At 41.3% G+C, this 26,119-nt stretch overlaps 1 protein-coding gene across 6 annotated transcripts in view; it reads right to left on the bottom strand.

The window, feature by feature from the left end:
* Positions 1-26,119, bottom strand: part of LOC146133385 (uncharacterized) — a 65,258-nt gene that overhangs the window by 27,444 nt on the left and 11,695 nt on the right. For 2 of the 6 annotated variants that reach the window (XM_083397997.1, XM_083397996.1), the window contains exons 3-4: positions 19,168-19,246; positions 862-935 (exon numbers count right to left, since the gene is read on the bottom strand). In XM_083397997.1, coding sequence (XP_083254123.1) covers positions 862-935; positions 19,168-19,246 — 153 coding nt within the window. Of the gene's footprint in view, positions 1-861; positions 936-3,726; positions 20,155-21,952; positions 23,679-26,119 lie in introns of those variants that run through there. The other 4 variants (XM_083397995.1, XM_083397998.1, XM_083397999.1 and 1 more) reach the window with 4 other exon arrangements.

The raw sequence follows: 26,119 nt of genomic DNA, 5'->3' as shown, positions 1-26,119 counted from the left end.
TCTTGCCTTTACCCAAGCGTATGGGCGGACGGAACAAATAGTCACCACGCGACATATGATTAAGCTTTTCAGGGGGTTGCGCTAGCTTTTGCTGGTCAGTGGCGGCCGGCAGTCGAGTGGTAAACACCGGTAGTGGGTCGTGACTGATTACCGGCACACCGGCCAAATTGCGATCGGTGCTGCTCTGATCGTCACGAAGTTGAAACCGACATCCTTGTCGGGTTTGTTGCTCTTTTAAAAAGGAACATCAGAGGGGCAGTGGACACACCAAAGGCGCTTTCCCCCAAGCGCAAGAATATTTTCTGGTTCGGCTTGATTTGGTCAAGCTTTCATGACGGTTGGTTGTGTACTTTTTACTTAGCTGTTTATTTTTATTAGGTGCAAATATGGAGGCTGTAATCTCTTCGAACATATATTTTACGTCTTTGATTTGACACTTTTGCCAACTTTTGCATACCAGAATCACAGCTGTTAGTGGTAAAGATGTACTGCTTTTTTAATATTGGTAAGTAGGATTTCAGGATGGCTCCTGGTTTACCCTTAAAAACCCAGAATCTCTACCCACAAAAGAATCGAATGTGGTACACGTAACCAGACATTAGGATTTGTTTTTGGCTTTTACCCCAAAAAATATATTCACCGTTATAGTAGGCTGCTCGGTAAATTGTTGTTAAAGTTGTGCCGCGACTTAACGATGGTTGTGAAGCTCTGTCTTCGTGAAATTGATTAATTCTTAAATTTTTTCTATAAACTAAGGAAATTCGAATTTTAGTTTGGCTTTCGCACGCTTGTATTGTTGTCTATGCGCGAGTGAAAAGAGTATGTTTTTTGTGCCATAATTAAAAGAATTGATCGACTTACCGATACGCCATCTTTGGTGGGACTTAGCACATTTTCCGATGCCTGGTTGCGTCTCCTGTTGTCCGAGGTTGAATCTGGAGAAGAAATACACGAAATTAGGCCAATTATTGCAAAGAGGGTGGGAAAAATCCGCACTTGACGTAATGTGAGCCGCGGCATGGGGATACCTCTCCGAAGGGTGTTTCCCGAATTTACGTCAAACGATAACAAGAGGAGAAGTGCTTTAAGGTTCTTAAAATTTAATAATTTGGCGGTTTTAACTCGCAAAAATAATTTTAAGTTTGCCATATTTAATAAAAACTCTTTATTTAAAATTTGCCAAATTTACTGCGGAACAAGTAACACTTGTTGGAGCCAACGTATGATCAAAGCTGTTTTTCAATATCATAGCGTTGGCAGATGGGCATCCTGGTTGCGCTAACAACGTTTATGTACACACGACAAAACACGATAGTTGGATCAAAACAACATTCTTGCAACATTGCTGTGCTGATGGTCGAAACAAACGTAAGGTTCCTTGCGAAACAACAAACATAAACGAGGCTAATTGAAAGTAGTAAAACTTCTCTAACAACGCTGTAGTTATATCCATATAATAATAGCACGTTAGAATTACAAAGCATTGCAATTAAGCAATAAATCGGATTTAGGAGCACCGATAATGCCGCGTTTACGTGGACACAAACACACAGTCTCACGTGCAACAACGCATAGCATTAGCTTGTTGTTGTAGGCTTCCTTAAACATATTGCAGGGAATCTCAGCTCGATGCAAGTTGTTGCAGGAATACCTTACCTATTAAAGGCACTTAACTGGTATTCAGACAACTGTGCAATTAGGAAACCGATTTGTTAACGTGGATATATTATTTGCTGCCGTGATCTTATGTGATATATTAGTTTAAATGTGTTCTACCTCAGAAAGATTATTTTTTAATTTTTCTTGTTTAAACCCACTCCAAACCTATCAATACACCATACTCTTACAACTTGTTAGTAAAGTACCAAGACGGTAGTTCTTCAACAATATAGTATAGAGCATTGCCAAAAAAAATACGCTATAAAAGTAGGCAACACACTAAAATAGAGACGGTTTTCACAGACATCCCATAAACGATACACCGTACACATAACTCTGAGATCAAGCTTATGTAAAATTATTTTACTACATTCCAAAAGTGCACAGATGTAAATAAATTTATTACAGATACGGTCGACCTCTCACCCAACAACTGAAAAGTAATTGTTTTGTAAAACGAACTGAATGTTCCATTATTCATTTGACTTTTTACCAGCAAAGTAGCTTTCTAATTTTGTTGTATAATTTTAACATTTGTTTTATTCTAGTACACAAAACACGCCTGAATTTATTCTCTCAAGAAGGTCACCCACGTTTCATTTTTTCGCTTATCTTTCAGCCTTAGCTTCGTTCAGCCGATTAGCAAAGGTCGGTCAACAGCAGCAGCTTCAAAACGCAGCATATCAAACAACATCCATCCAGGTACAAGAAGCGCTTGCAAATGTTTCGGGGTGAGGCTTCGGCGACGGACGGCAGGTGCTTTTAATCGTGTAGCGCGATATGTGAGCGAACGTGTCACGAAACGAAACGAACAAGCACCTGCTTCAAACGTCCGTCAAATCGCGGGAGAGCTCACCGTCAGGTTAGGAGAAAAGCGTCGGCGGAATAGACGGCGCTGGGTGACTTAAGGTTTGTGTTAGGTTTACGGACCCTGTTTGTTATATACTCGGGAGTCGTTTTAGTGACGTGACTAACCGGGGTAACCCTGTCTAGTTACGCAGGTGCGCGTGGCCTGTTATTTTGGGACGATTGCGGTTTTTGTTTAAACACTTATACATCACAAGTATCAAAGGTTTGATGGTCACTTTTAAAGTACAAATATGGGTGTGATGCGAGTCTCAACAGACGTGGAAATCTAGTAGTATTGCGCTTGAAAACCATGTACCGTACAGTGCGTGCCTTTAAAATTCAAATGGTGACAAAATACGCACAACTTTAGAAAATGGGTAGAGGTGCCACGGTTTGCCAAACAAGTCAGCTGACCGGTTTGAAGCCACATGAAATCGACACCAGGTGCCAGGGTCGCGGCAGCAGACTTATTTCCCACCGCTCGACAAAACAAACCATTTAAAATAGAGGCAACCGGACACCAAAAGTTGCTAAATGCTTCGTTTGGTGGCCTTATCGCGTTACAGCCGCCACCCATAACATGACAAGGGATGCGCCACTTCGAGTTACAAAACGCAATTCTGCCTCTAGCACCCAATAGTGGGTAATGGTGCATTCGCATGACTGGCAATGAAAGAAAAGACTTGTTCACGGTTTCGAACCCTGATAGATATACTCGTTCCAGCACCTACCCGCCACTTGTGTAAACGATTTTCAGTTACGTGGCGTACAACAAGAGTATTCTGTCTAGAGAAGCGAAATTGAATGTTATTGTTGGCAACGTTTACTCACAGATTTACGTCAATAGTGAAAGCATACGAAACTGCAAAACATATCAAACTATTTTTTTCGGAGATATCCCGCTGGGACAGTGCGGCGAAAATATATGAGGTTTTCCACACTGACGTAGGAGAAAAAACTGGCAAGCGTTTTATATCTAGCCCTGTTGAACACCACAAAGCCAAACACATGAAACAGGGTTTTTACAGGCGACTCGAATTACAAAAACCACACTATGGGCTATCGGTTTGTCACCCATTTAATATTGCAATTCCTCAGTATTTCTCAATCAAAAGCTTCACTAATAATCATAAATCCTACAACAAGGTTTCAATTCACACGTAGTGAACTACCATAGCATCAGTACGCTATATAGACTTAAAGACTTTTAGACTTTACCGTGCTGGTCAACGCCGTACAAGCCGGAAGAACGTCTGCTGAGGCTATTCCGCCGTCTACTGGAGCTCCTGTGCCTTCGTCTGCTGCCAGACCTGCGTATTCCGATGCGCGTCGACACAAATGAGAACCTTTTGGTCCCCTTTTTCGGGGTGCGGGGCGTGCGGGGCAGAGTGCGCCCAGTGGGGCTCGACGGCCCGGCTGATTCAACTTTGTTTACGTTCAAATCTTCGGACTTTCGGCTCCTCGGTCGGCTCATTGTTACGAGACAATGATCGGTTGTTCAGTGGGTGAGATTTTGTTTTGTACACGTTGTTAAAGTCAGGATTGAAGGAGGGACAGTACAAAGTGGGGCGTGAAGTACGTTGCGCACATTGGCAGATTAAAGCGAAACAGTAGCGTGTAGTGATTCGGCAACAGTTGCACAGCCTAATAGAATTCGGCAACAGTTTAATATAGCACTAGTCTGACGTAGCTTAAACGCAATTTTCGTAATAACTTGATCTGAAATGCCAAACAAAACAAAGTGACATTACTGGGCGCGTGACTTATAATCCGAACCTCGCGGCGATAAGCTAACGGCGGCGATAAGCCACCCCGAAAAGTTAATACCGAGATACAAGTCACAAGGGAGTAATGAAGGAATTCGTAAAGTGCACGTCCCACGTCGGTCAGCTGGCAAGCGAGTCACTAAAACGTGGCGAATTCGTCGAGTGTTTGGGCGGTTTAAGCGCGCCTTGGGGACAAGCGCAGCCCGGGTAACTGCTGGTACCTTGTCACGCCTTATCGAGCAATTGTTGGGCACTTTGAGCGCAAAGATTGCAGGGCTTTTTAAACGGATACGCCCAAAAAAATTGTGCGCCGCGTAATGCAGCTTCCTGTATTGCATGCGGCTGCACTTGGCTTTCAACTGGCCTGTGAGCTGACTGCAGTCTGTGGAAGACCTGCGCTGTTGATTACAGGTGTGATTTAGGGCCCTTACCACCTAAAGTCTGTCAAAAGTGCGCCGTTATATTGAGACTCTTGAGAAGTCCTGAGATTTACTGTGCTTAAAGCCTTGACATGAACTAAAACGTTCTGAACCACTCTCGGGGTTTTCACTACTTTTCTAGCACTCGAATAGACATTTTACCTAAACTTTTTATTCATGTTGTGCTAAAGTGGTCACTCTGAAACCTGTACAACGCGTCAACCCATCATTCTGCCAGAAGTTGTGCTCGCGTGTGCTCGTTTATCAATATTATGCAGTCACATAACACTTTTGCGCTTACAACGCTCGATCAACTTACTTTCGCGTTTTGGCTTTGTTCATAATTTCAAACGTTTGAACAGTGCTGCAAGCCAGGCGGATCGAAACGAACCAAATCCTTTTACATTACCTCTCGCTTGCGGCGAGTAATCGAATATAGGCACAATAAACGTTGCCTCGTTAAGTGCGCAACCTTCAAGCGAACGTGTTGTTTTAAGGTACGAGACGACCACGAGCGAAACGGCTCTTGCACGGCGAAGTGCAATGCAAAGCGAGTTTTGATTTGAACCAAAACAAACAACTGGCGCGCCACCAATTGTATGAGCGTGGGCCTGCTGCAGTTGTTTGATGGAAATCACGATTAGCCACTTGATCTCTTTACACGTCCAAAATCGATTTATTTAAACAGGATAGGTCACGGTGATAAACCATGAACGCCACAATCGCGTCTGCTCTTGTTTTCAACTGCAACTTCCAGTTACTAAACGCCACAAATTGCGGTCGAATTGCGTGTGGCCAATGAAAGCAATGTATCGGCCGATTAATATTTCATGACACCTGCCGGCAATTAGCACGCCGAACGCAATAACACCGTTTCCTTTCCTGAGTTGCGTTGCGTTGCGCCTCGTCCGCCCAGGGATTCAGAGCGGAAATTACGTTTAACGCACGGTAAGAAAGTAATTCAGCAGCGCTGATACATATTGATCGAAACAGACAAAAGCGTTATACAAATTTGGAAAATTTGGACTGAAAAGGAATTACGTCTTAAAAGTGCCTTATGTAGCCTCCCTTCTTATGAGCTTGCTTTTTCTTGACAAAGTCTTTGGGAAGCGTATTGTACCTATCGTTATCGCTAAAGTCGGTTTAATATGCTGTTTGCCGACGCGCCATAGAGTCTCGAAAGTTTCTAAGCAAACACGCTCTCTGGGTTCGGCAAAAATACGGTCAATATTTTGCACTTGTGCCGATTGATTGCTGGCATCGTTATAAAGGCCTGATAAGAGGGGTCCCGAGGTTGCGCGTGTACACACCGATGAACAACAGGTACTTTAAAATTGCAAACTAAAAAAACGTAGCTTTTCTGATTACACTTAGCCGGTTTGACAAGAAAATGCATTTTTAACCTTTTGTTAGAGGCTGATTACGAACCTTACTCAATTTTTCAGTTTTATCGATTAAAAACAGACAATTTTGGCTTTAATTTCGTGGATTGAGCTCCATTTTGACTCCTTTCTGGCACATTTGTCAACATTGACGAATTATGTTATATTGCGGTTACTACGCCCTTTCTGCCAGTTTTAAGGTGTTTACTATGCGGTTACTCGAGTCAATCAAACGCCTTGCTTTTCAAACGAGCGTTTTCGTCTTTTCACCGGGCTCAAATAACTTGGGTTTCATCGACGAAACCACTAACTTACAAAAAAGTTGTCGCCACTAATGGCATTCCTTCAATCATTAACCGGGCGAAATTCGCAACTTGACTCGTGCGAATCAATTTCCCTGTCTTCGGGCAATTACCATTAGCCGAGCAGGAAAATGCGTTACGATAGGACAAGGGTCAGAACATTAGATTTGCGATATGAATCGACCTAATGGCATTTTAGTGAATATCGATCCCTTCAAGCAGTTGGGGATTGGTTCTACTTCTTTATACCCGCTTCTAAACACTTACCGCGCCAATGTTAAAAGGGTTGAATAAAACTACAACTGCAGGTTCTGAATTGATAGAGTTTTGTCGTGAACTTTTCTAAAGGTTGAGTAGATTCAATTCAACATAATGGCAAAAGTCACCGCGCTATAATTAGCAGTTCAACTGTTTGACTGACATTTCATGCTTTTCCGGGAACCTAAACCACACGCTAGAAGTAGTTTTATCAAAGGAATCAAATCTCTCAGATAGGCTTTACCACTGCTTCTATTCTGTCGCTTGCAATTCAAAGGCTAGAAAAACAACTTGTTTTACACGCCACAAAGCGCATACTGATTCATAGCCTGAATAAAACCTCCACAATTTCTGAAGTGTGGTTAGCTGACTGCCAGTCGTTTACTCGGCGCCGGGCTAACAGTTCATTTCGACAGGTTTATTCGCCTTTCCGTTTCTGCTGGCACTTCTGTACAATACGTCGCTTGTTGACATATGAAAACCACTTCTAACTGAGATGTAAAGCGTACTTGGTCCTGCTCACCAAAAATGCCAGGCTGACCTGTCATCGCAAAGAAATGATAGCGATTTTGGCAAAACCTTAACTGGACACGTTCTGCAAACCTCGTTTCTGAAAACGCTTCTCGAACGCCGCTCTAGAAATTCCAAGCTGGTGGCTTCACGGCTCGCCAGCACATTATAAAGCTCGATATAGCAGGTTGCCAGTGCGCCAGTCGCTCTGTCGTAAACGCGGCGCCCAGCAAAACGTCAACAGCGAGCAAAGCGTTTCACAGGCAGCCAAGCGCGACCGTTCTATCAAATCCATCCTCAAATACTCTTTTTGCCTTGCCGCCGGCTGCCGCGCCGCCAACATCGACAGTATGCTTTGCCTGGGTCAGGTTTGCGCCCGAGGCCCCGAATTTAAGTCCTCCCTGTGTTATTTTACGCTCTGCAGAACCCTGACTTGCTAGGCGGCCGACGTTCCCTGTAACTTGCCTGCACGTCCCGTACTATAGTGCGAGCCGAATGGAAAACTTCCGGTAAAGATTTTAAGCGCATTGCCTTTTAAAGGTTTTTGATCAAAATCGACATTTCTTTCATTATTATTGCAATGTTTGGTAAAGTATATATTACTAACCCAACTGCAATTGATTACTTTTTTGACTAAATTTTTTATTTCCATTTAAATATTGTTTTAAATACTCGCAATGAGGTCGAATATCCTCTTATATTGTAAAAAACTGTCGTACATATGGCTAAGCTACCAGAGACATTGGGTGACAGAAAATGTTATAGTTAACTGGCGGGTGGTCGAACAACGTAACATAAACTCATAACAATGACGAAGACGGTAATAAAATGTAATACGATATTTTGCTGTATACACTGAGCGACAGCTGTCAGTTTGTTTTAAAGCTCGCTCATCTATTTAGACATTTATCGAAAACAAAGAGTTTGGCCCCTGTTTGGTGATATCTCGTAAGGTTTGCAGTTTAAACTGGTTTTATATTTACAGGCACGCGTATATGCTTTTGTAGATCACACCACACATAGCTGCAGCTATCTTCCAAATCAAACTGTAGCTATCTTTGAAATCGAGCTACGGCCTATTTGCTCACGTCGGACAACTGTGCGATATTTCAGCGTCGGTCGTGAAGCCCTGGCTATTCATTAACGCGCGACAAATGTCCTTTGGCTTTTCGATAACTGTAACCTCATCGGTAAATAACCAACCTAAAACGATTTCGGGCATTTGAGGTCCTTAAACTACGCTTTCTACCAAAGTGTACATAAACTGAATCGCACTTTGGTCAAGCGGCTGACGGCTTAACCTGATTTTTTTGTCAAAAGGGCAGCAATTGCCAAAGCCCTAAAGAAAACATTATTGTCCCGGGCGGTCAATAAAAAACGACTTCGGGTTCCCATCATCCTATCTATCACAACAAATCAGCCAAGCAACAAAACGGAGCGAGGTGGACTCTTACGAAACGAGGTATAACTGCACAAATCACGCTAGCAAGGCGAGGGCTCGGCAGAATGATTGTGGGCAAAGGAGCCGCGTGGTTGTGCGTGTTTTCGTCGGTCAATTTGCCTTCCGGGCACACGCGCTCGCTTCAAACGAGGCGGTGAGACTGACACAATTTCTGCAAAAGGCAGGCGGACGTCAAGTGGCCTTCCATATGGTGTAAAGCGGTCGAGGTGACCGGTGGGTCGGGTTCGGGTCGATTTTAAGTGGACCTTTCTCGATCTAGCGTAAATCTGGAGGCTTAAGAACACTTTCAAATGCACATTTGGACGTTTGATTTTCGTCAAACGTTAAACTTGGATAAGCCAGTTTTGATTCGTAAAAAGTCAGTTTAGCCTCGTTGTTTCTTGGTACTCCTGACGACTGGTGTGCAATCTACAACTCAAGTGTAAGCTATCTACATTGTTCAGGATACCCATTACTACTACAGCAAAATAATGTAACTAGCTGTAAATTGGAACTAACTTTAAAATATGAACTGGATGAACGAGCAATGTACTCCAACTGGATGAATATCGCAGGGGTAAAAGCGTGCTTTATCATCCCGTTGTGTACACTAACCGATTATCACTGTAAGTAAAATTGGTTGATTAAAATTGCGGCCAAATCTAAAAAATATGCACCCCAAGATAATTGGATAGTCGAAAGCGTTTTAAAATAGTCTTTTGAGTAACGCATTCCTTTCGGCGCCGCGGTAGCCCAGCTGCGGTATATGACTCCTGTCATTTAGCGTGGGGCGATTTAAATGCAGACGCGTGTATTTAGCATAACTTAACGTCTCTCTTCCGGTGACTAACACTCTTTAAAATTAGCTCTCTGAATGCTCGACAAACAGCAAACAAAGTTGCTCACAAACGCGTTTATCCGAATACTCCGAAGCGAATTACAGCCAAAATGTAACATATTGTCAATACATAGACATATATTGCTTTGTGCAGTCTGGTCTTGCTCTATAAGCTTGTAGACATGTTCCTGTCAAGTTTCAGTACTTGAGTTTTTTGACATCGGATAATTTTTGTCTCCTACTAAGATTCCTTAGCCGCAATCTAAAAATCGAAGGCAGGAAGCTTACTCGTTTCTCACCCAACCTATTGTAAAGGAACACAACCGACGTGGTTTGAAGAACAAATAGCAAAAAAAAACAAAAACACACACGTGTTGAGTATTTTGTTTCGTGCTACACCGCTATTTACCGCATGCCGCAGCATGGGACACTCGGAAGGGGTAGTGGGCCTAAATGTATTCGCCAATCTCGGTCTCAAGACCACCCAACGAATCCTAGCACAATAGAAAAGGCGGCGCGGGTCAGCAGACAGAGGCGTGTGACTAAGCTCCTAAATATAGACGTTTAGCTCCAGTGTAGCTCGGATTATTGCAGCTTTGGCTTATGCCGGTTGTTGAATAGGCAACCCGCAGGGCGAATAAAGCGCTTAAAGTCGCCGTAAGCAGGTATATGACGCATTACACGGACGGGTGGACTTCAATGTATTACTGATGGCGACGAAGTACCGGGATCCCTCTATAACAGTGATTGGCCACCTTTCTGCAAATTCTAAAAGGAAAGTATTTGTTACTGCGCTAATAATCAAGAGTTACTTATAATCTGACTAAAGTTTCTAAGATTAACGGACGATGTCAAACTCCTGCACTTACTGAAAAACTGTGGATGATACTTCACACCCCCTGTTTGCGTTGTTCGTACAAATTTTGGCGATAAATGACTCCACGCTGCATATATATTAGGCTGTACTACAAGTTCTACCTGCTCGTTACTTTTGGTTATAATACAGGTTGATGTGGTTTGTCTTAAATGTCCTATAGTACAAACCAGTTCGCTATGCTATTTTAATATCTAGTTAACATACTGACTGTATTTTACGAGGTTACCACAGTGATATTAACGGATCGAAAAAATAAACACTTTAAATACACTGCAGATACGCACTTTTCTCGTCTGCCTGTGCCAAATACAACGTCTTACGCTAAATATACCGTCTACCTAAACAAGTCTTTATCGTTCAAATAAGAAACGGAAATTTTTGTCTGAAAAAAGCGCTCTCAACTTAACGTAACCGCAAAGCAACCCGAGACACAATGCCACGTAATAGTGAAGTGAAATAGGACAGAAACTTCAAAATCACTGAAGAACAGACACAGTGTTGATCAGAGAAACAGACAGGTGCTTGAGTCTCTTCCTACTGTATATTTTTAACGGTGAATCATGTTGACGAGACAAATCATCCCACAACGAAGCGTTAATTGAACTCTTCTTTAAAATTTCAAAATTTCAGCTATCACTTTTATACGTAACGTCCATTTTAAAAAGCCGGTAAACGTTAAAGTTGCAGATCCACATTTATGGTGGTCGTGAGAAAATTGATGCTATCTCTACTAATAAACACTCAGTTATTAATTCGGAACAGGCTTTGTCAAGGAAACGACAACAACAAAATGCAAACCTTTCGGCGATTGATATTCCTCACCAATTCGAAATTAATTGCTCTCCGGTTACGGCGTGCCAGCCTTTGTGCATACATTTAATGATTTATGGAACAAATTGGGTTACGTCATTAGTCATGACCAACGCGGCAAATTCGACTTATGTGGAGGGCGCCACAACGACACGCATTTTAAACACGGTTTACGTTGCGATTTTTTATGACTTCTGCTGACAAAAAACTTCACACTGTTGATGATTTTTCGTAATATGTTGAAGGCAAACGATTGCCACGAGCTTAAGTTGAATACTTATGCGAAGGGCTGGTAAAGGCTTCCTATTCCTTTTCACCATGGTTGTGAGTGTCTGATACTTACTGATACCCCGATAAACAGACAAAAGGTATTTCCATCCGATCTGATACTAAATGACGTAACTAATATGCTCAAATAATCAAAAAAGCGAAATTAAAACGTTCACTAGAAAACAGATTTTGTTTGCTATGGCAAAGTTTAGTTACCTTCAGTTGTTACCCTTCCGTTCTTAATAAGTTAACCTTAAAGGTGGAAAGTGCTGCGTTTGAACGCACATTATGTCTGAAATTACTTTATTAATTTGGTATCGGATCGGCACCGATATCATCCCGCTATCGGCCAGTACCGATACTACCATTTGGCATTGGGTATCGGCTCCGATCCGATATTATCGGAAATCCCTAATTGTCAGTTTTTAAGGTTACAGATTATAACGTATCTTTTATTTTTGAACTAGCCTACAAAACAATCGTTTGAACTTAACGAGATATAATTTATATATTAAAGTATATTGGGTAATCGGGATAAAGGTAAACACGTTAGTAAACTCTGGGTATTTATTGTACCTATACAATTAAGAACAAAACAACCGCAACAGAACAAAAATCAAACAAGTGAGTTTCCTTACAAAATAAATGCAACGTATAAAAAGCCTGACGATTTTCACAAAATTCGTCTATTTCTTTTAATGAAAGGCATAACCCACCGGTGCTGCTGGTGACGTTCAGATCGCGGTAGCCGCGCGTTTCGGCGTAAAACTCCAGGTCCCGAAAGTCGGCGACGGACACGATGCGCTGGAACCGGCGAAAGGCCCGGGCGCCCAGGGTGTCCCTGCGGCGCCGGGATTCCGGAGAGCTCATGTCAGAAGAGCAAAGAGTTTCTTGCTTTTGTGCGTCGCGGCACCGCTGGCAGAGATTAGCAAGCGGCCAAGTCCAGGATATTTTTATTTTACGGCACTAACAGCACGCTTAATCTGGTTTTAGCGTGAAAAGGGAACACGGTAAGATAATTTTGAAGAGATATCGCTCGATCTAGATACAAAAGTGTCCCAATATCGTAAAACAACGTGTTACACTTTCATTCGATACACTCGCTAAAAATAGACACCAGATACATTCTATCTTAATAGAGCTATATTTTTTAAGCTACCGAGGAAATGCATACAGCCTCACTTTTATGAAGTCAGCAGAAGTACGTCTGGGCAATAAAAACCTAATGATCAACCTCCAGCTCCAATACGACATTGACATTTCGCAATGTCGTTTTCAAAATAAAAACAAACAACTGAACAATCAGGCGCATAAAAAATCGCAACGAGCTTCCTCAAAGGCGCGGTGTTTTTATCACCTCACTGTTCCATCAAACCGGCAGCGCGCTTCAAAGATTGCCAGAGCGAAGAACAAAGGCACGAGAGCCAGAAGCGCGGATCCCTTTAGAAGCTGTAAAGAGCCAAATAGGAAAGACGTCACAGCGCTCCGCGATCGCCCACGGGTGTTGCGTTGGATGTGAAGGACCGCCTCACACGAGCTGCACATCCCACCGTTCATTGTGGCAGCAGCTCTGCTAAGATTTGACGTGACGTTACGAGGCAACAGGGTGACGTAAGGACAGGAAGGAGTTCGGCTGACCGGTATATCTATCTTTTTCTGAGCACCGTTTGTGCGCCAAGCCCACGGGAAGCGAGCATTCATTGCACGACTCGTTTCTAGCGGGTTGACAGAAAGTTTAACTCAGATTTTTTTAACTGCATTGACTCGCAGCCTATGACAAGTCGACGAAGAGAAAATACAAAGTAAACACTTTAGGGTTCCCGAATATAACGTTAGCGATCTGGTGCGTTACGGATGTTTTTCTACATGATGATACGTAAAAGAAACTTAAAAGAGCAAATCTAAACATATTTTTAAAAAACTTAAAAACAAATGTAACCATATTCGAGTTTTTCAGATGAATTGCCGATTAACTTTGACCTATTATAATTAAAAAATCCTGTCAGTTGGAATACATAACTTGGCAGGGGAGAGATGACTTTAATCCACTGTCTCTGCCAAAGGGTCGACGCTATTTCAACTACAACTATACCGAAAACAATTGTGGAAGCTTTGAATAAAAACGGAATATAGATGGCACCACGACATGAACAAAGTTTTGTCAAAAACATTTTAAACTATGTTGAAAATGAATAAAGAGTTATTCGAAACGACCAAAATGATACCTACTTCTGTATGGGCTTTGATATTCTTATTACGTCTTACTACAACTTCCAACCATTATGCTCCAAAATTTTAAACTAAATAGTTTATTGTTAAACCGCACAAAATATCTTTTTTAGGCGTAAGGCAAACTGATCAGTCACCACACAATGTCGCTGTTTAAGCAATACGATGTTTGCAAGCGCTGGTAATTTTTCACTTTGTAAAGCACATCCGACAGGCCTGAGACGTGAGCAACAAATCACACCGACGTGACTGAATTAATGGCAAGGACCGATTCCTGATTTAAAGATGATTTACTTACTGTGTACTACATCCTTTTAGCGGACTGAAGATTACTTCTGATCAACACATAGGAAAATATCTTTAGGAATTAACAAGTTAGGCCATGAATGTTTGTTTTAAGGCATCATGTCAATGCAATTCACACGTTTGTAACGAAAGTAGTAAATATATCTCTTTATGAACGAATGTCGAGTCTCACATCAATCAAAGTGGTTTGACAAAACGGTTCTGCGTTAGTAACTTAAATAAAGTTAAAAAATCAGTCACTTTTAGTGCACAATTCTTACTTTACGCTGTTTAATGCTGTTTAATTTCAACAAGTTTGCCAACAAAAACTAAAAGATATGCAACCTGCAAGTTATTCCTCTCAAGTTTAAAAACACTGACTTGTTGAGCGTCGGAACCTCGGGAACAAGCTGGATAAATACCGCCAGTTTGTACTAAACAGTCGGCTACCATTTTCTATGATATGTTCGGTATTTAAAGTCGTCAGGCAAGTTAAGTTGGAAAATAAAAAATTCTGCATAATGGCAGAACGGAGCAATTTGGAAAAAGTTCGCTTTGGTGTTCCTTATCTAAACTTTTCCTTTTTCAGGTGTACTCATGACGTCTGTTCAAGTTGCTTGGCGAGAATCACGTCAAACGAGACAGGTTTGCCACGATTGCGCACGTAAAAAACTATGCCATAAAGCGATAAGACCGCGCAAATGCGTCATGAATTTTAGGTCGAGTTTGGGCTGAGTTCGCACCAGGTTAAAAGAGTAAGTTTTCGAATGTATTACATAACTATAAAGAATACCAGGTATATGTATATTGGCTGGAGGTATAGTTACGTAGAACAAAATTCAAGAGCCTATACAACAATAGGTAGCATTTGTTTGTCATCTGATGGTGAAAATGAATAAAGATTTAATCAAAACCTTAACAAAATGCTACATACTTATGTAAAGGCATTGGTATCTTTTCTACGTCTGAACCAGGTAAGCATCTTGCGCAGAAGTGCGGCGGTGTGCACATAATACAGCACCCAATAAAAGGTCTCGGCCCATCGGTTCAAGACAGACATGCAATTTCTCCACACCCTCAAACAACACACTATGCGTCACACGCAAAGCCCCCGTTTCTAAAACCGGGCGCTACAATAACAACAACAGCAGCAGCAGCGTGGCGCCGCTAGCGGCCACAACCGCTTCTCCTAGCTTACCCGTTTGTGACGTCAGACAGCAGTTGTCGGCGCTTTTCATGCCTCGGTGGAAAAGCAGAGGGTTTGAGCCGGCCTTCGAAATCCTTCGCACTACAGGGTATACTCCGTCGCTTTACGTCTCGGCAAAACAATATACAATTAAACGCCCTGTATCATAAGAAACCTACAAGAAGCCAAATCTTGTAAGATGTATATCATACAGCTTTTTCTGTGCTAAAAACAGGCAAAGAACTACTTTAAACGCTATCCTAAAGTTACTAACGTTATTTGATTACGAGCAGACGTTAAACCTGTCTAGGAAATCATACGCTTGAACAACACATGCACAAGCCTAATCCAACTGGCCTTTTCCAAACTGAATACACTTCGGGCGAATTACATGAAAAACGGCCAGACGCAGACACTTCGCGCACGTTCACACAAGGAGAAAAAACGCGCGCGACTGAACAAAAAAAGACGTTTCCTCCCCGAAAAGCAAACGCTAGAAGTAAAAAACGTGCGCGCCAAGAAAACGAGCCTTCTCAGACCTTGCCAATATCAATTATTTAATAAGACATGCAGTAATGGGATCCGATTTAGCCTGTTTCGTGATGTCACTGCCGACAGACAGCATGCCGTATACTTCTGGCGAAACTTTATAAGGAAAGAAAATCGTACCACGAACTAATTCGCCCTCTTTTATACAGCAATTATAGTACAACACAACAGATATGCATGAATCATAACTTTCACCTTTCTTGAACTGACAAGGAACTTAATTGTTGCGAGCAATGAAAAGGAATTAGAATATGGATGTCCGGTATTATCGGATCTGTGCTCATATTCGATACCAATTTGTAGTATTACACTACTCACCCGATACCAACTTTCTACAGAAATTGCTGCTTGAATTGCAATACAACACACATATTTCTACTTTGAAAGGTTAATTTATTAAAAAAACAATAGGTTAGCAACTAAAAGTAACTCAATTACTTGAAGCTTGAGCTAATTTTGACCTAATGACCTGTAAAAATACCTATGCATGTTTCATTTTCAACTATTTGACTCGTTTAACCAAACTTATGACGTCGTCTAAAATATTGAATATTGGATAAAAGGAAATATCAGACATTCCTAGTTTAAATCACATTCCGATAGGGAATCAAGAATAAGTTTTACTCAGCAAACAATAAATACTTTTATGCGCTAGGTGGCGCAGCGGAACACCCCAACGCGCCACCTAATTTTTTTTTGATGACGTCACAATCAACAACTTGACAAACGTCGATCAGCGCTGCTGCGACGTCGCGTCGGCAAGGCGATTTTCCCTTTAAACGCTAATCCCGAGCGGCGCCGTGTATTGTTGACGTTCCGAGGGCTCACGCCCAGTAAGCAGAAACCCGGCCCGCAGTTAATTCGAACTGAACCGGCTTAAAAGTGACGCAAAACGCACCGCGAAATGCCGAAGATCATCCGAAACGCGACCACAGAGCAGAGGGCTAGGCCGCAAATGTCGGGACCTTTCAATTGATTCGCTGGAACCGCTTGAAACCGACACAGTTGCTACGTTGTGCCACTCTAGTACGGATCGTCACTGAATGCCCTTTTAAGCTGATGCATTACACGTTTTAGGGAGTAAAGTGAACTAGGGCAAGCAGCAGCAAATATACTCTTAAACATCCGCCAACATTTTCATGTGGCCGACTAATCGGTTTAACAAACACCATCGATACGAATACGATATATAATCAATTTTTTACCTTGTCACCCGTAATAGAAAAAATCGCCCTGGTACAGAAAATGCAGCTTGAGGCAGCATTAACCTTCACACGTTACGCGACTTTATTGTGGTGCAAAATCCGCGTTACTTTAGCCATTTCCATCGGATATATTCAAGGTGAATACACACCGCGAAATCGTGCATTTGAGCTTAAGCTGACTTCAACTAGGAGTTGCTGCCATACATAGCCTGCAATACGACCTGAATATAGTCTGGTGTGTGTCTCTCGCGCGAGGGAAAGCGAGCGTGGGCTTGTACGGTGTACAGGGCTGACAACAGCGCGTTGTACCGTTAATTCCGCTCGTTAGTGACGTAACAAAGGTGGAAAGGCGAGTGGGCGTTTGAACAATGCAGATTGCATGCTGTTGCTGCAACTGCGGCCAAATTTAAACGTAAACAATCGGCGTTCTGCTCGTCGCAATCCATCAAGAAGCAAAAGTTGACGCGCTCGATTTGGCGAAAAGGCGACCAAGGTTTAGCGCTTTCGGGATTAGGTTTCGCGAGCCGATTAACGGATGTTCGCGTCCGAGTTGGGTGGCACACTGGCACCGCTTGCAACTGTAGCGCTACTGCTGATAGAGTGGCAAAACTATGCGATTCAGAATATTAGAAAGCGCGTAATGTGTGTATACATCATTTGAAAACATTTTAGTGTGAATGTTCAATTGTCTGGGTAGACAAATTGTTCCAGGTGTAATGCTGTGTGGACGTTCCTAAAGATTAATTCTTGAACGGCGTAATTTAAATTTCTTCCTCTCTTCAAAAAATAATCGTGCATTTACTGTATTTAATAAGTCACAGTCAACAACACATCTCTTATTAACCAATCACATTTTTTTCTAATTTATGTTCTGCAAAAGATTCTCTAAATTCGAAAGTACGTTTCATACACATCTTTATTATTATGCACAACGGCTCGCAAAAATACGCCAAAAACTTTAGCTACCCGACGCAATTAATTTTTTTCTTCTAATAAAGTTAATGATTGGCGTGTATTTCCGCTAGTGGGCGCAAAGGGCGTAAAGTTACCTTTTGGAAAAATGTTTTTGAAAAGGCGTATAAACTCGGGTTAAAGAATAAGCGATGGTGCGACGATCACCTCAACGCGACACAAGGTTTTTTTTGTTCTCGAGTGTAAACAAAACTGCCCAGTTCGGGTTCCCCGGCAATTTGTGAGAAGTGGCAGTTTCCGCCATAAAGAAGTTAAACGAAGATCATGCATCAAACACGCGGTTCGTCTCGCATAATAAATCGCCGATACACTATGTTTACAAACTAGTTGCACCTTTACTTCTCATCCACGCTGTTTCTTTGAAAACTATCTTATTCCAATATGGGATTCGGCAGTACAAGGAAAACGATTTAATTTTTAACAACTTTTTCTGCCTTTTATATTTTCCTTTTCGTTTGATTCTGATTGTGGAAGTTTACGGGCCAATGCCACAATTCGTTCTGGCCAAGGTTAAAACGTGAGTCTTAATCCGGTTCCTCGTCATTCAAAGGCAACCTTTGCAATCCAAGCCATCTCAATTTACAACTTGCAGCCCTTGCATCATTTCCGTCTAGAATCTAAAGGAGTTTCCCAATTGCGCCCAGTTTCCTGCTATGACGCCGGCTCGTGCTGTCACGACACAATAGCAGGCGTGACGTCACCCTGCAGAACGCAAGGTTGCGTGACGTCACACATTGCCGATAGGAGGTGTGGACCATCCCCGGGCATATATTACTTCCTAGTTTCGCTGGCCCATTGAAAAAAGAGCCACGCTTTAACATTGGTGAGTTGTGTGGCATCTCACATCCTTAAGGAGAATATAAACTTGAAGAATGTCGTTGTAAATTAGGAATTCGTGGCGGTCAATTTCTTGTCAAATTTGGTTAATATTGTCGGTGGATATCAATAAACCTTCAAAAAGCTCGGAAGTCAACATGCAACATAAAACGATACATCTAGACCTTTTAGGGCGAAATTTCGTTGCTAATGTAAGAGGTTTTCTCAAAGACACATAGTTGATAGAGGAAAGCCTTTGGTCAAATTTTTTTTAATTTATTTTTTAATTTTTTTAAATTTCAAAATAAACTAATCATTTCTTTTTTGTGCCCACGTAGTTGTCAAACGGTAATTTCCAACCGACTAAAAAAGCGACGTTCAATGCAAAATCGGTAAAAGCGCTGAACAACTCTATACATAGTGTGTATGTATATGCACAAGGACAGAGGAGCACTTACGATTGCAACAACGCTCGGCTTCATTAAATCGAACACAATAGGCCATTTCATGAGACAATACATTAGCAAATTGAAAGTCCACTCACCAGCGGAGAAGGCTGATTCGTCGAGGCGTTCTTCCTGGAACACGTCGACATCCTTTCCATTGTCCCCGTCTCCAAATAGCTGCAAGGGAAACTACAGTTGAAAAATATTGAAAAATGCAAGTGACTAAGAGTGCTGTGGGCGTCAGCAGAACCGACGTGTGCTGCCTATAGTTGCTGCAAACCGATTCGTTAAGAAACGGAATTGGAAGGCCGGATGCTTTTGCCCCGTTTATAAACGAAACTTGCAGCGTTCGCGTATTTATGCGCTGTATAGATCACCCAATAGGATTTTCTTCTGTGCCAGCGTACCCTTGATATAACATAAAGGGTGCTTGTTTTGTTTTATATATGGAAATTTTGTATGAAATAAAAGTAGACTTCATCCTGTGCATTTAAGAAACTAACCCATAAAGTATTTTTTAAAGTATTTTCGGGCACAATGTGCCCGTGGAACCCACAATGTGTCCCGTGGTGCATAGTACATTCATATATATTTTTTTTAATTTTTTAAGATTTTTTTGAATCTACAACTTGACACACGTGGATCTCCGAAAATCCTATTTTAATTACCTTGTTTAATACCTATATCCTAATACTGTTTTGTGATAACTAAGGTCGAGTGCACCCCAAGTATTTTTAAATGAAAAAATCTTTAATGATTTTTCGTGTCGATGATTCTAGAAACGCTTTTGAAAGTTAACTGTGCCTAAAAATTGGCTAATTTTTTTTCCAATTACACTATTGAAGTCAATTTCACCTAACTATAGTTTTAAAAGTCTTCACACTAACCTTGAAGGCAAGGTTATTTGACTGCTAACTTGGTGCAAGCTATTTGGCTTATTGAACTTATTTGGACGTTTACTTAAGTGTCTTTGTTATACGTTTGGTTAAAAGTGACTGTTTTTTTCATTGGGAGGTATATTGCTAATAATAGTGCACCTAAATAGCCTGCAAAAGGTACGAGAGTCGCCAATCTACTCAAATCAGCACCCCTAATACACTGCTTGCATCATTGCATATTTAAATTCTTCATTTTGTTGTTGTTGTTGTTGTTGTTGTTGTTGTTGTTGTCGGCCCGCGACACAACCTCGGCCAGACATTTCTCCATTAGCATTGTACATTATTTTGACATCCACGACCTGATATAACCGCGAAACGACAGTATTAGCGCCCAGGGGTTACACCACAAAAATCTGCGTATTTTCGACGCTATTGCGGGTGTCACGCATTGTAATATAACGCCGCACGCCAAAGAGGAAACCGAATTAGCAAATATAGAATTGCAATTGGCTTGTTGAAAGCAGTACGCGCCTCCCAATGTCGGTGTTTGTACCTATAAAATAAACGCTGTAAATTTGTTCACTGCCGGTGTACGAAGCGGTAAATTTTGAATGAATTCGATACAAATTGTAATCAAAACTAATTCCGTAATTTTTAGATAGGTTAAGCAGGGAAAATTAAAATTAGGAAATGTTTTACGAACGAATAAGCGAGCTATATTATTTATCCCAAGTGCCCTGCCAGGCCTATACCAGTATATGAAAAATGGTTATACATAATTTTGCATTAAAAACATAATTAATGCTATAACATATTTTTAACATACGAATGTGTTCACCACTTTGGTTGTTCCCTCTTTACCAAACTATCTGTAGAAATAATCTTTGCATAAAACACCAAAATGATTTGTTTTCTTATCGCCCTTGTAGAAATATACAAAACTAATTGGCAAAATTGCAATCTGAACATCGTCTACAACTTGAATAGTACGGCGCTATCGGATATATCGCGAGAAAAATCGTAACTGCGGTCGCCTTTCTCCCTTAATGCTAATAGGATAATTCCCTATATGGCAAATCGTGATCGAAGGGAAGAGTGGCAGACTACCAGTGACGGATTATCTGGCTAAGACATTGGTTTATCAGTAGAGTTGACAAACATCGCCATACGCACCTCGTTTCACCTTTCAAAGTAGCATGGAAAGAGGCCTTGGTCGAAAATGAGAGACAACGCCTAGAAATGAACTAATACAAATGTCGTAGCATATCTTTTACATTACCTTCACAAAAAGGCCTTCACGAACTTTATAGCAATACAGCGCGTCTACGAAATACTCATTTCGTCTTACTACTCATTTCGCCCCTTTTTTATCAAAATAAAATCTACAAATATCGATAGTTCAGTATTCGATTCTACAGAATTTGAGTCTATGAATAAATGTCCAGAGTTTTTTTTTTTAACTTTCTGGTGATAACGGGACCAAATCACGTTAAATGGTTTTGAGAAAAAGCATTACCAATGATTTGACCGAACAATATCCAAATCAAAAGAAATTACAGGCATTTAGAATTTAGAAGCAAATAGCTAAACATAACAAGGTCGCCTTTTACAATCTATAAGCACTGTACACTTAAAAAGCTAAAAACATGCGGTTTAATCTTTTCAAAGTCGAATAACTTTATAAAAATTAAAAAAAAATGCAGGAACAATCGGAAACCGACTTTTAGAGAAAAACCCCAAAATAAAATGCAAAAACGAAAGTACGCCACCTCTCGGAATGTTGCCAGCCAAAAATAAAAAAGCGTAACAAAAGAAAAACAGCTGTAGGCTACGCATCTTAAAAAATAAAATAAAGAAATAATAGAGGCTGCTGAAAATCACCTTTCAGAAGCTTAAGCAAGGCAAGAAACCAAAAATAAAACCGTAGAATTAAATGGAAAACACCCTTTCGGAATCGGTAGCGGCAGGCAAACACCAAAAAAAACAACACAGGAACGCTGGCCACCTTTCTGAATCTTCTCCTCAGCTTTCCGCGCTTTTCGATGTCGGGTGACGTATCACCGCAGGTGTAAGTGTGTCGGCGCGGTACTTCCCCGAACCGGCGCCTAAAGCCGACCGTCTCCTCACTGCAAGTGTTCTCGTCGTAGCTGGTCTTGCTCGTGGTGCGCATCATTTTGTCGGAACGCTCGCAGCGAAAACAGCATACGCCAATTGCCTACTGCCTTCTATAGGTTACGAGGAAACTATACTACGCGAGTGAGCGCCAATGGCGGCTGCTGAAAATCAAAGCGGAAAGTCGGGATTAGGGAAAGCGGAAAGTCGGGATAAATCTTGTAGGGGTTCCGCAAACTATTTATTATTTCTGAGGGGTGTCGCAAGCCATAAAAGGTTGAGAACCACTGTAACGCCACCGAAGTTGTTTGGACAACTTTACAAAGCAACCAGCTGGCCCCTCGCTGTTCACGCGACTTCTTGCAATACTGCTCAAGGTTCTAGAGCCATACTTTTCTAGTTAACTAATTTCGTTTTTTAAACAAGTCTATTATTAAAATTGGGATTAGCGCATCATATTCTGTCAGTCTGGAGTGTAAGTTTAAAAGCCAGGATTTGCAAAAATCCAATACGCGGCCCAAACTTACAAATTATGCCATAAGCGACTCTTCGTGTCTACCCTATCATAAATAGCCAATTGGTCAACCATAGCGTTTAGGGGTTCCAGAATACCTAAAATACGACATTTTGCTGCGCAGTCGTTGCTATACAACAAGGAGTATTCACTAAGGAAAAGTGTGGCAGCGCTAATGCCAAGATCTCACTACGAATCGAGTTGCACAAATTGTGAAGCGTCTGGTCCTACGGTGCCGACGTGCGCTGGCGTTGTGTACAAAACAACTTCTTCTGTCGATTGTTTCGACGCTATCCGGCAAAAGGGGGCACGCCACCTTTCGTTTACAGAAGAAAACATGGACAAAATTGGCGGCGAATCTTTAACATAACCGATGACAAAAAATCGCTAAGGTTTAACAATCAATCAAAGGTTTCTCCTTTGTAGAACATGCTCAACTTCAGTTGGATACCCTTAATAAAGTACTACTATCGGTACTTGCCGATGCAAGCCAATATAACTGGTACAGATCCGATACCCAATTAAACTTGTGTTTATTTCAGCATTTGGCTACCATCGAACAAATCAATTATTACCTTGAAAGGCCTAAAAGAATAACTTGGAAAACAGGAAGTAATAACTGAAGGTAACTAAGCTTCCTAAAGCTAGAGAAATTTTTAGCTTAATAACTTAAAAACGGAATACCGTTAAACGCTATTATTTTATCAATTTTGCTTTTCTGGCCATAATGTAAGTACATTATTTGGTATTAGATGGGAGGGCCTTAGTTTCAGTTTAACTTTAAAGTATCTAATATCGGAACAAAATGCTTCGCATCGGACAGTCCTAGTCGAATGCAGGGTTTTGTATAACCTTTAGCCTGGTCAACGTGCGATAAAAAGGCATAGCAAATGCAAGGCGTAATCAGCCAGCGTTACAGCTTTAGTGGTATCTGCATTATTCTTACCTTTACACTGCAAAATGACTTGGTGCCCTAATTTGATTTCTAACCACTCACAAGTAGGAATGTCCGATACTTGATTTTAATTCCACTAACGATACCAGATATTTTGGCCCAAAAGTACCGCGATCCGATCCGATAGAAAACGGCGTCATTGCTATGCTAAAACAATGTTCAAGTAATTAGGCCACAATCTATTTAAGCGTTGAGAACTTTAGTTACCTCCGGTTGTAACTTTCGGACGAGCTCCGACACTACCACTTGATATCGAGTATCGGCTCTGATCCGATATTATCGGACATCACGAGTCAAAAGTTAGGAGCAAAATCAGACAATGGCACGGCAGCCACCTGACCTTGGTCGGGTAGTGTGGTTTTCACGGAGCGTTTGGCCGTTCATAAAATAATGACAACCGCTAGGCCACAGAAAGTCCCATCAATCAGCAAACTGCTGCGGCGTTATCAAAAACATACCGCACTGATTGTGCACGCCGATCATAGTATAGGCTATTAATAAGCCAACATACAGCCGGCGAATCGGCAAGGGGTATATAGATTCAATCAACGGCGGGTGTATGTAACTTCCGTCATTGTCGCCAGAAACCTAACCTCAGTCGGTTTTAATACGACCGGGGGCCTGTCGGCTGTTTTGCGAGCTGACTATACCTATGTTAGTTATAAATAGCGATGCTGAGCTATACTTTTTTAACGCTTTGGTAAAATTTTTAAAGTTAGATTGTAGGGCGCTGCATTAATATGCGTAGGCCCTACATGTAACCCAAGTTCCTATACTACGATAGTTTTTTTGCGACAATGGGCATAAAGGTTATCTTTTTAAAAGTTGACTAGATCAAACACGGTGACAGTGTAATTTCAGCAAATATTTTAATCAAACAATTACCACTGTTATTTTCCTAATCGCATTTTGGCAACAAGCTTGATGCAAGTTACATTACACATCATGTCGTTCCATACTGTTTATGAATCACTTCCACAAACCTTCTGTCAGTGTTGTCAGAGCACGTACAAACACATGACACTCTTCCTGCCTCGATGAAACCCCAAGTCCACAAGGCTAATCGCATCCTGTTTGTTTACAAGGTTTCCGGGTAAGACAAATTGCATATAGGCTCTTACGTGCAACATATTACATCAAAGCGCCACACGGTCGACTGCTTGTCACTTTTATAGGCACTATTTTCTAATCATTTTTGGGCATTATTTCAAATCATTTATAAGAACTAATTTCTAATCATTTTTGGGCAATATTTCGAATCATTTATAGGCACTATTTTCCAATTATATGTACCGGTAGACAATTATTCATTTTTTCTAAATAATTACACAGATCAAGGTAGCCTCATTTTAGGCTGATCATTTCCGGATTCCGTACTTAAAATAAACCAAAGAATCGAATGCAAGGACCGCAATATGGAACGTCATTTAAAACCCTCGTTTTTTTCCTGCAGGTTTACGTGACAAATTCCACGGCTTTAAACTGACAGCACACGAACCCTGGGATATGTGTCTCGGTATGTTTATTGATCCATTTTTTATTACGTTTCGTGAAAGGAGATGTTTTCAACGCACCGGAGCCTAACGGAGTCTGACAAAAACATGTAAATATGCGACTTAGCTGTGATTCCTGTTTGCCTGTTTCCTTCACGGGGTTAAACGGCAGACGAGTATCGAGTTATTGTTTCCCGCATCGCTATTTACCATACGAACAAACAAATCCTCTACGGGTCACTTTGTTAAAAATAGCCATATAGGTTACAGTGTGCCAGCTAGATAATGCCAAGGATTAATGGCTTAGATTTATATATGTTATTTTTTTAACAATTAAAAACGATTGAGCTAAACAGAGCTAAGGGGCCAAAAAGCTTCACACGTTTTACTTAAAAACACGCTGATCAATAAAGTTAGCTAACACATCCAATACGAGCACGTTGAAATAAGGGTTGCAATGCAATAGCACCCTTTGTGACTCAATCAGGTAGCCAACCGGAGCGACCATCTTACATGGCAAAAAGGCGAGAGTTAAATTTAGCAACGGTGCGATTAAACGTACTGCATCAGGGCTCTGCGCAATTTCCCAAGCTACAAGAGTGGCGCGGTAAGTAAGGACAATCAGACTAGGACCTAAAATAGGTAGGCCAAAGTAGCGAACTTAACATGGTTAAATAAAACATAAGAAATGGTTTGATTTTCTTGGCTGTTCAAATGCGTTTTATTCGAGACTGTCAAAAACAGTGCTTCCCAAACTTTTTTAAGTCTTTGTCATCTTTTACTAAAATTAAAAATATAAAACCAATACAATTCGATAATCGAAATATATGGACCCAATTTTAGTTCATGAATAGTTTCCACAACCCTTGGCGAAAAAAAAAATACAATACATATTTATGTTAAACTTGGTGTCAAATTGATGTAGGCCTACTAAGACACGTCGTGCGAATCCCTGCAGAGTCTCGACTCTCAGTTTGGGAAAGTGCACAGCACTGCCTGCAATCTAGCTATGCAGAAACAAATGGATAACTCATTTGGGGCTCAGGCTTGCGGAAACCTAGCGGCAAATTTAACCCAGCGATAAGGGCCTGGAATAGT

Source organism: Ascidiella aspersa, chromosome 9 (genome assembly GCF_963924565.1).
Source record: "Ascidiella aspersa chromosome 9, kaAscAspe10.2, whole genome shotgun sequence".
Classification (NCBI taxonomy): domain Eukaryota; kingdom Metazoa; phylum Chordata; class Ascidiacea; order Phlebobranchia; family Ascidiidae; genus Ascidiella; species Ascidiella aspersa.
Note: the sequence above shows the minus strand (reverse complement) of the source record. Positions and strands in the feature narration are given on the sequence as shown.